Below are 11620 nucleotides of genomic sequence, written 5' to 3'. Positions count from 1 at the left end.
TGTCTTCTACAAGGTTTTGTCGACCTCTCCACCTCAATATCGCCAAAGAAAAAGTAGAGTTGAGCCAGGATGTAGACACATCAATAAAACAGGAAATTGATAGTCTGCAGCCAATGAACGTTGCCCTGGACATCACAAACGAAGTCGAGGCAGACCTGAACAGAATCGCCGAAGTAAAAGTCAACTATGAACTACATCTCACCATGGTCGACCAGAAGGTCATTAATGCTCTCACAGACACAAAATCTTCCATGAGATGCTACATATGTGGTGCAAACCCCAACACAATTCAATAACCTGGATTTGGAAGAAATGCCATAATTGCTCAGATCCAAAGACGTGCATGCATGGCCTTTCCCCTCTCCACAAGTCAAATGATGCTTTGAGATGTTGCCTCACATCACCTGTCTGGCTGAGATTAGGAAATGGTGCATTTCTTTTGCTGCAGAAAAGCAAAAAATAGGTGATCCAAGATCGCTTCAAAGTGGAGCTAGGAATCAAAGTTGGCAGCCTAAACAAGGTGCAGGAAATACAAACGATGGCAACACAGCTCGAAAAGATTTCAAGAATGAAAAGGTGTTTGCTGATGTCTGTGGTTTAAAGGAAGACCTAATCTACAGATACCACATGATTTGGGTTGCTTTGTCATGGACTTCCTCTGGACCTAACCATATTCAGGACATATTGCTGTGAAACAGTTGAGTTACAGCTCACACTGTATCCATGGTCATGCTCTCCAGTAAGCATTCACGTCTTCCTCATTCGAGGTGCCCAAATTTTGTCTTCTTCAGTCCCGCCCATCAGGATGATGAGTGAAGAGGCACAGGAAGCCAGAAACAAAGAAAACAAGATCTTTTGATGAATGCATGCTAGAAGAACATCTCGTGCTGACAACATCAGCGATGTTTTTCACACACGTGTTCATGACGGGTGACAGCGTAATCAGCATCAAGTCTCTGTGTATACAGAAATCACAACCGTTTCCTTCTGATGTTCAGAAAATGTTGAAAGAACCAACAACCCAGAACACTGCTGGTGAGACAACCAAGAGTGACTGTGATTCTGAGTAATTTCAAAATTTTGAACAGGCGTCTGGTTCAGTGATTCATGTATGCAGTATGTTTCTTTTTTAAGTTTTCTGGGCTACAGAGGGAGCTGTAACATTAAAAGAATTATTTCCTTTTCAATTTGTGAACAATAATTGTTCTATCATTTATCTTTAATATGCATTATCAACAAATGTATTTCAAGAGAAGATATCATACATAGCAAAGTACTAATCGATATACAATCCAGAAGGGCACCCCCTTCAAGCGTGAGCACATCATAAGCCTGAGCTTTTGATCTCTTTCCTTTCCTTTTTCTTTTTTTACTTTTTAGTGCAAAGGCATGGCAGTACATTTCGCGCAATCAATATTGTGATATAGGAAAACCATTGTAACATGAGAAATATGCTATTTCTTATTGGATGTTGACAGAAATCGCTATATTACTGACATCGTATAGGTGTCTGAAAATGTTTTCATTGGATAATACGAGTCGGAGGATCCCCTAGATCCACCTTTTCAGCATATTATATGTTTAAAGTTAATCTCAGTGAATGTAAAATTTGGCGCACTTTGGAGCCATTCTGGCACACAGTGAGACGGCAGTAGGAAAATGCATGACACTGTTCTCCTGCTCACGGAAATGATTTGAGAAGTCCAAGTTTGCCTACGAAGGGACATTCAAGCATATTCAAACACTAAAAAAAGATATCTAAAAATTCCTCAATTTGGGAGAATCGGGACTTCCCAACAATTTCGCAAGTAGATAAATTCACAATTGTGGAGTACAGTACTGAACAGAGAAATGCATATGTGCACGTCACGTTTTGAAATTTGTGAATAGCACCTGACTTGCGAAATTCAGGAAAATAAAAAACATCACGAAATATTAGGCGTATACAGTATTTTGGAGAGTGGTTGCTGCCAAGAGTTCAGGGTTTAGATTGCTAGAGCTTGATATTCCATTAAGGGGCTTTACCTTGCCACTGGGCAAGCTCCTTCACACAAAGACAAAAAAAAATTCTCTCACAGAGACTTTTCGACTCAAGTCTCCGATGACAAACGCAGTTATTTTGTCCAGCACATTTTGTGAATGCGAACAGGGTCAATGTGTTCAAGCCCATATCATATGTAATTAAGCAATTGCAAACAATTCTGCTCCCTATTGCAAGTCCTGTCACTCGTTAGCTGCTGACAAAAGTACGATATTCAGGCAGACACCTGGTCCGGTCACGTCTGAAACTTTCTGACCTCTTCCATGAACTGTCTGACCCTGGCGAAGTCCACATCGTTTTGCCACTGTCCACCGAGTTTGAAGTGAGAGCCCACTATGCATCCGTTGGCCGCCGTAAGGCTCTCGGCCAAGTTTTCGGGCGACACACCAGATCCAATCAGCACAGGTATGCTGACAGCTTGTCTGACGTCTGAAACAAGAAAACCAGCATACGAACCCACATGATATTGAGACAAATGTGACCCCAGCATCATATATCCACACTTGGCCATAGCCACATGCTATGCCATTTCATTCACAATATAGTTTATCTTCTTGTGCTAAAATCACCACTTTTTCCCCTTAAAACTCCCTCATTTACAATGTACTTGTCCAGCATGGAAAAAATGTTTTTTTCGGAGACTTTTTATTGGATTCTAGAGCCAAACTGATTGGATGTGATATGATATTTGGATGATTAAAAAGAAGATTGGATTTCGTAAAGAAACATAAAATTTGCTGTGTTCAGGGAAGAAAACAACTTTGCACACTTTTAATTGATAAAGCAACAAAAAAAGCACTTGGAGAGCACACACTTCCACCAAGCCAGCAACTCATTTCTACCTATACACATGCAATTTCTCAATATAGAAGCCTTTTGTTTTAAATGTCATCAGCTTCCAGCTTTGCAGCGCCTTGCCCCAAGCAGAGCACCCACTTTAGTGCACATCTAAACCTCCAGTACGCACAGCTTGAACTCCCAAGTTCATTGACCTTATATGCCAAAAGATTAAAAAATCCTTCAAAAATCCATAAAAATTTCCAGATCATTACCAAAATTTAATCATCTGTTCCTTGTGTCATTACCGACTTTTCTTGCAAGCTTCATTTAAATCCATTCATGACTTTTTGAGTTATTTTGCAAACAGACAAACCAACGCCGATGATCACTTAACCTACTCCTTCCTTGGCAGAGGTAATAAGTCATAAAAACCTAGCAACATATCATTTTCTTCATTTATCATTATTACTAGTACTAGTATTTATTTCTCTTATTTATTTCATTATTCTTTTTTACAAAGTTTCTGTTTTCTTTCTCTCATCAGACAAACCCCATTCACACATTTCCATGACTACAGATGAACCAAAGGTGTTCCAGTATTTTAATGTAAAAGAATGATTGTGAAAGCTTTCAAAAGCAAATAATCACGCGTTTTTCGCATCTTGTCAAATTTCAAAATGCATTAAAAATGTGAATGAGATGAGATGCTTGGATCTTCCCTTACCCTCCACATCCTTCAGACTTGTCGCGCATCCAGTGCTCGTCCCCGTCACTATCACTCCGTCGCTGAGGAAGAACTCTGCCGCCTTCGCCGTCTCCGCCAGGCTCACATCGGAGGTGATCGCGTGAGAACTGCAAGAAGATGACAGACGACATATATTAACACTGCAGCACAAACACACTCAAGACCATTCCTTAAGACAAGACATAAACTTATCTCCCTTTCCAATGTATCTTACCATATAAAAAGTATTTCCGGTGAGGACATAATTTTTGCAGTGAGTGCCATCACTACCCAAACATGCACAATCTAAACAAGAACAATCAAATCAACACAAAAAAAGCTGCACGAGATCTCCAGCTATTCACGAGAAAAGTAAAAATGTCATTTTTCATTAGGATCCATTTTTATATTCTATGGCACAATGGGGTATTCAAAATGACAAAGGAAGAATCACAAGCAACCAACTAAAAATATTCATTGCTACACAATGGAAGTGCATCCCAGGGTCAAAATCTAAAGAGGATAAGAGTATATACTGATGGACGTACATACAACAGAGTGAAAAAAAAGAAAGCAGCATTAACAGAAATGCTAGGGTTTGAATTTCATGAAGATGCAGGTCCACACAAATCCTGAAGGAAATCAATCTAGAAGTGCATGGTGGAGAACATAGAAAAAATATAACACTGTGGCTGCCTTTCACCATGTAAAAGCAAGAACATTGAGGGCGGCATTATTATTATAAAAAATACAGGTTCAAAAATAAATTATACAGGTTCAGAATTGACGATAAATCTCTTTGCAAAATCTTTCCAAATCCATCAAGAAATGTGGCTAAGAGAGTGCACAACAGCAAATCCTCAAAAATAAACCTTTTACGTGTATAAAAGACAGAATAAGTGCTCAAGGGTGCTACCAATAAATGTTATAGGTGGCTAGATTTTTTTGATGGATAACCTCTACACAGAATTTGAATAAAATCTGTCAATATATAGCCGTAGTATTACACACACAGATGAGACAAGGTGGCAGCACAACACTGCTGAATCCAAAGTTTCCCTCCGATACACATACCAGGGGATCAATTACGCATTATTTTCCTTATCATGTCATTGCAAAAGGAAAATAGAAAGTTTCCTTTGGCTTTTTATACCTTACCTGAAATAACTGCTCATTAATTCAATGGCTTACCTTGGAGAGTTTTCTCTTATCTGTTCTTCACTCATATATTTTTTGTCATCAATTCAAAAGTACAGTATTCAGTTGGAAAAAGTGCAATTTGACAGGATCAAATCATACATTAAGGAAAACCACTGCTACTGCAATTACACTGCAGATGTTATGCTATGAATGCTGCCTGGAATCGAGGGTCTTCTGGCATAAATCAACATTGGCACCGCCAAGACACAGATTACTACCTGTGCTTCTTCTTGATATCAGTGAGCACCTTGACATCATCAGCTCCAATCTGCCTACGATATCTGAGCAGCTCTCCAGCACAAGCGTTCAGAATGCCTTCGTCGCCAACATGGCTGAAGACAAAGCCTTCTGCCCGAATGAAATTCAGACCTACATCGACAGTCAACAAATATGGGGGGGGGGGGGGGGGTGAGAAGAGGGAATTCATAAATGTGGATTAGCAATATGTTGTGAAATCGGTGTGGACTGAATTTGTCGATATATATGGTTTTGTATAAAACGAATAGTGAATGGTCATGAATGCATTCAGTGAAAGATGAGGCACTCTATTCAGCAGTTTCACTTTGCTAAATAGAACACCTCATCTGTCACTTCATGCCAAATCTTGTACCACATTGCACTAAATGACCATTCACTATTTGCAGAACATTCCATAGGTTAAGATTAACTGATTGCACCTTTCATGGAGATTAACGTGCAGAAAAATGTGATGCAGGAACAACACAGATCAGGCAAAGAGATGTACACAAATGTTCACATGCCCACATCCCCCCCCCCCCCTTCCCCCAACACACACACACACACACACACACACATTAACCATTGACAGTTCAATGATTTCCAACAGGGGGGCTATGGATGGTGCAAGAGCTCAAGGATGGACATGTTCACCATAGCGGGTCCAGCTTAACCCATTGAGGACGAGTCAAGAGTATACTCGGGCAAGTGTCTATGGGAAATGCGTGTTGAAGCAAAATCAGCCCGTCCTCAATGGGTTAAGGTTGACTGAAACTTGAAGAGCTATTTATACTTGTCCTGGTTTTTATTTATTCATCAAACAAATAATGTATGGAGGCCCCGTTTCTTTGTAATGAAGTAAAAGCAGAATGTCAAATTTTTGCACTTTTTAAACGATTACTATGCTCACAAAATCTTTAAAGATTTCCATGACAGTAGAATGTTTAGTAGTAGAAGTCTTCACTGTGTACCACATCTGCTTTCTATGCTCATGTTCCGTGTTCATCGAAAACGGTATCATTCCCACCTGCTGCCTGTGCAACTGCCAGTGCCTGCTGATTGGCTGCTGAGAGAACCTGGACACCGATGGGCAGGTCGGGGTACATCTGACGAACGGCGCAGGACACTGCAGTCATGGAGGCGGTGACTTCCGGCCCCACCTGGTCAGGCTGGACGTACGGCACGTCGTGCATGTTCTCCAACATGAGCGCATTCTGGTCAAAAGCAAATGAGAGTGCAGGATATCTCTTAAAACAAAATCGCTGGTAACAGAGAAGCGATCTCTCAGAGTTCAAATTCTCATAGTGGCAAATCAATAGTGAGTTGTAACAACGTTGTGAAAGTCAGCTACTTGTCTTCAACAACTATTTATGGTGCAGTCAAGAGGAATGCTACGGTATTAACCACAACTACCAGTCACTATAAATTTTCCATCCCATTGAAGACTTCATCTGGGTGCTGGAGTTTGATTCCAAAGTCTATAAACCATCGGGCTATTTTGGTGCTGTCGTGAATACAGTCCCAAGTAGTTGCTAACATACCATTAGAAACCTGGTTGGCACATTGCACTTAAGTAATTTCAGAATGTAAATCTACTTGGAAGATCTTGGCCCTTCTAGATTTTTTTAGAACTGGAGCCCAGGACAAAATGAATTCAATGCTAGAACCATACTTAAAAGTAACTTCTTTGATATCTACTGCTACAGTTAGCACTGTATGAAAAGTAAGCTAAGAAGAAAATGAAATGAATTCAGCAAAAGCAAATCAACATTATACTAGCCTTGCATCACTCTTTCTCTCCCGAACCAAGTACAATTTGCTCTATCTTATGCTGACCTGCACAATACTTGACCCTTAAGCCCAAAACCTTGGTTGGTCCTTTGACCTGCACCACCATACTCATGTACCAGTTCTTAGGAAAAGTACTCAAACTGCATGCATTACTTGGAGTTCCTGAGTGTTGTGTATATACAGCCTCACAGAAGTCATTTTCATTCAGGTTACAGAGGGGCTTTGTAGAAATAATGAAGTCCCCTACGGTAATTTGATGATGGCCATGGACTCCCCAAATGTCTGATTTTGTCCTGAAACTAGGGACCAGATTTCCTTCTTGTGGTCTTACCACTTATTAAATGTCATGTGATGAACTTCCCTGCATGCTTATCGGGCAATACAGTGATTTTTCTAGATTTTGACCTCGATATCATCGAAATTTTGCTTGAATCTTGACAGAGGACCACAGAACTTATCATACTGCACCTCTGTGACATAACTTGATAAAATGACCACTTATTTCTTGCAATTTGCTGATGTCAATGCATCTCAATGCAAGCAGGTTCTTGGGCAAAGAGTCAATTTCAGGTTACCTTTTTATCCCAACCTTCAGCATTCTCCATGTCTAGTTGATGAATTGTTATGCTTTGTTTCAACCTTGTTCAAATCAGGTTTACTGGCAAACGAGTAGTTGTGAACCGGATTACAAGCATCAAAATGAACATACATTTGGGCAGGATGGACAAAACCAAATGTAACTCCTGCAGCAGCCGTGATGAGCACGAATAGGAAAAATGAGCAAGAATAGGAAAAATGATCAGAAGTTTTGACAGAAATGATATGAGTGGTCCTGGTATACTGCTGAGCGTCTTTGATACTCACTATACCAGCCTCGACATATCCCTTGGCCTCCAAGCAAGCTTTCTTAACTATCTCAGCTATGCTTGTGCTGTGGCGTGGTGTACCTGTTTTAACAAAAACACAAACGAATAATAACATCAATGATGATGGCAGTGATGACGGCTATGCACAATGATGACTATAAGTCAACCTCCCCTTTTTCGAATCCAAAGGGACTGGAAAAGGGCCTATGACTTACAGAATAGAATTCACTCATGTTTGTAATACCTGGTGTCTGTCCAGGGTGGAATTTTTCTTCAACTCAGTAAAACGTTTGACTTGTGCGAGGTCAACTCAGGGTCAACTGTCAAATGCCCACAATGATACAAAACTAGAAGAAACAAAAAAACAAAAAAGAAAATAAATGACTATCAAATTATGATTATGATAACTATAATTTGAAAATCATAATAATTATGACTAAAAAACAAATAAATAGGAGAACAATTAAGGTATACACATACTTTCGAAGTCTACCTAACTAGAGCCCAGGTTTTTCAAAAAAACCTCAGTTTGTTTGTTTGTTTAACAAACAAAACACAGATAAACACAGATCACCGAGATGGGGAATTCTATGTCAGGGAAAGCAGTCACAAGTTTGTGTCGACTTGTGAAGGGAAACCTAGAAGACATTTTGTCTTCGAGTATCATTCGAGTAATCAATTGAAAACATATTTCACATTCCCACTACACTGAACCGTCTTTGTTTCACGGCTTTTGTGACAAAAAGACAAAGCATTCTGTAGATGAAAAATTAAGCAGTTCTCTGCTTCCTTCATTAGAATTCACTAGGATTATAACATAGTCCTGACACTAGTACTAAACTCAAATTAAAGTATATTACACTTTACAATAATTATCTGCTGGTCACACTGCATGCATCAGTAAGTTCAGTTTTGATTTGGGTTGTCCGCTTGCAACAACAAATTATATTCACTATTACAGCAGCTGATTACCTGGTAATGCTTGAATGTGAATCATGCCTATCACAACGCCACGGTTGTGCCCGAATAATCTCTGGAACCAGCTCATCTTGACCCCGAGTTCTACAAAGAGGAACAACAACAAAAAAGAGTAGCACTGACATTGTTATTCAACATCTTGCATGGCCGGCTATCACGGATGAAAGCAGTAGGCCTATCTGTAATATGCATACATCCATGGTGGCTATCGCATGAGCAAGATGTTACTGTCTTTTATTTCTTCCACTACTCTTTATTTCTGAAGGTTGGCTGGCTGTAAGAGACAGCTTGGTGAAATCAGACATATGGAATGGCAGTTTTAATCAAAAAAATCAAGAGACCTGCAGAACTCATGTACCTGAGCAGCATACTATTCACCTTCATGGTACTCCACCCGAGGAAAGGCTAATTTAAAAAAAAAAAAAAAAAAAAAAAAAAAACTTGTTTGTGCGCACTACGATTCCCTCCAACCACTGATGGTATTCCTGCCAATTGTATGTTTGGTCAAAATCTAGCCACTTGGTAAAAAAAAAAATGAATATGCCAAAAATCACATAAATTAGCAAGTTTGGGATATAATTATGGGCTCCATTCTAAAGGCTCCCCTGGACCCTAATGGGGAGCATCACCACCATTACAGAGACTCCAACTCTCCCGCCGAAAGCCCATTTTTGCAAAATCTCGCGTTCTCCCGCCTTGGCTCTGTGTCTCCTGTTGGAAAGGATTTCTTACTTATTGCCATCATATGTTGAGAAATAAGCCTTAGATAGCACGAGAGAGCATCTATCATGATCTAGAACCCTAGAGCTTCCAGGGCCCTTAAAGTGACTGTACAGTACTGGTTGAGGTACGGATTCAGGTTTATAACATTCCTATTGAAAGTGAGGTAATGCGAAACCTCTTATGAAATATGAAAGAGCATGTAATTTTAAGAAGGATTCAAAGTTTACTTGAATAAAATTGGTTTTCAAATGGCTGAGATATCCCAAAAAAGTGGTAATAATAAAAGGTGACAGGAAACACTTTTTATTAGGATCTCTTTGTTTCACCGTGTTTTTGGATATGGCAGCCATTTCAAAACCGATTTTCATCAAATAAACTTTTGATTCCCCTTAGAATTGCATGCTCTTTGACATCCCATAGAGTGGTTTCTGAATATCTTGCAACCCATTAAAAGCTACTAAAATCGTCATCTCAACCAGAACTGTACAGTCCCTTTAAGCGGGCCCTGGACCCCGGCCGCAAGGAACTTCCCGCTTCGCACTTGTGATGTACGCTCAGCTTGGAGTCTCCCTTTTGCTAAGGGGTTTCAGGTGGAAGAATCTCCAGATCAGAAGGTGCTTGGGGTTGGAGTCTCTGCAATATTTGTGAAGGTGACCCACCCTTGATCATTCCAGCTACCAGTTTTCAAGATGGAAATGTGAAAAGTTCAAGCACAACAGACAGCACACACTGCACGACAGACGGATAAGTACAACTGACATACCGGTACACAAGTTTCACATTTTACACAAGGAAAAGTTGATTTAGGACTCATATAAAGTATGCAACAACATACAAATATTTGTTAATAGAATTGGCAGGGGTGATCGGTCTACAAAGGGATTATTTAAGTTTACTGTAATTTTTTTTTTTATGATTATGGGAGGAGGGGAGAGGGGTTGCACATACCATCAACACTAAAGACAACAGGAGAGTTTTGAGGTGATACTGCGATGACATACATGTTGCATATAGACCCCGTAAACGTATAGGCATATCGTAGCCCTATTCAAATTTGCACTGTAGGCCTAGACCTATTATGGGTGGATGGTTGATATGTACCAATATTTACTTCTTGGTGAAACCATGTTTTTTTTTATATTAAGGATCTTTCTGGTTCCAATTATCATTCTGACAAGATCTATGATGGTCATTGTGATTTACTCTATCAAAAGCTGATGCTGATGATAATAATGCACACAGACTCACTCTGTACACTTAATTGCATGTTGCCATGTGGAAACCCTACATACATGTAGCCAGACTAGACGTTGTGCTACTTTTATACAGCGACTGGGCTGTACATTTACATCACATGGAGTATTAAAGTCAAGACTAAAGTCTCCATCATCAGAGGCGGATCCAGGCGGGAGCACACCAAGTGTGCCCCCCCCCCATTATTTTTTTGTTAAAACAAAATAAATAAAAAGAAAAAAATTGGGGGAGGGGTGCATGCACCCCCCCCCCTTTAATTTTGTAAAGGCGCCCCCTCTTTATGGAATTTCAGGATCCGCCCCTGATCATGTTAATTTACAACTTCAAACTTCATGATGTGAGTCTCCTTATAATATATACCTATATCTTTATATAACACTATATGTTCCCTAACTTGTCTTTGGAAGACATTCTCACAGTTTATGATGCTTGGAAGATGGATCTACCCTGCAGCATAGCAGTGCAACGCAGGCACAGACTCAGCTCTTCTTGAATCTTGTTGTAAGTTTTCGCAACATTGAGCTAGTTGTTGCTATGCTACGTTGTTGCTCCATGACCATGAGTTTACAACGAACTTTGACTATCTTCCGGACTACGTTCTCACTCAGTGATACACATATAGGATCTTACCCCGATGTCCTCAAACTAAAGCTCTTATTCTACAGCCACTCTCCGCAATGAGTACAGCTACAGCACCGCATATACTTCGACTCGGAGGTTGATACAGTAATTGAGTGAATGTACGCGTACAAGTGCGATCATTAGCGTTGCTGACATTTAGCAGTGCCGATCGTCGTCCGTGACTGCACAATCTACAGTTGCCGCGTATTCGTCAAACCAGCTGATTACCGTTTCCGGTTCGAGGCAAGTCTCTCTTGTCCAATCGCAATACGACTGATAATAGGCCACGCCTATTCATTCTTTGTTGCCATATGCTAATCTAGATTCAATTCAGTCGTTTGCATATCACGAGTAATATTTTTTTACAAAAAAATTGCTCACAAGAAAGATTTTTTTCTTATTATA

The 11620-nt window shown here is 40.0% G+C and overlaps 1 protein-coding gene across 1 annotated transcript; it reads right to left on the bottom strand.

Annotated features, from left to right (window-relative positions):
* Nucleotides 1-2191: 2191 nt before the first annotated feature.
* Nucleotides 2192-11289, bottom strand: LOC139710534 (uncharacterized protein F13E9.13, mitochondrial-like). The gene is made up of 7 exons (XM_071622469.1): nucleotides 11225-11289; nucleotides 8612-8701; nucleotides 7638-7720; nucleotides 6010-6196; nucleotides 4964-5114; nucleotides 3546-3673; nucleotides 2192-2470 (listed from the first exon to the last, which is right to left on the bottom strand). Exons 2-7 carry the CDS (start codon nucleotides 8685-8687, stop codon nucleotides 2277-2279), a joined length of 819 nt encoding a protein of 272 aa, XP_071478570.1. The 5' UTR covers nucleotides 8688-8701; nucleotides 11225-11289; the 3' UTR covers nucleotides 2192-2276.
* Between the last annotated feature and the right edge of the window lie 331 nt (nucleotides 11290-11620).

The sequence above is a fragment of the Diadema antillarum genome, unplaced genomic scaffold, assembly GCF_040938485.1.
Source record: "Diadema antillarum isolate AM-2024a unplaced genomic scaffold, OU_Dant_1.0 seq00001539_RagTag, whole genome shotgun sequence".
In the NCBI taxonomy this organism is placed as follows: Eukaryota; Metazoa; Echinodermata; class Echinoidea; order Diadematoida; family Diadematidae; genus Diadema; species Diadema antillarum.
This window is presented reverse-complemented; position numbering and strand designations above follow the sequence as displayed.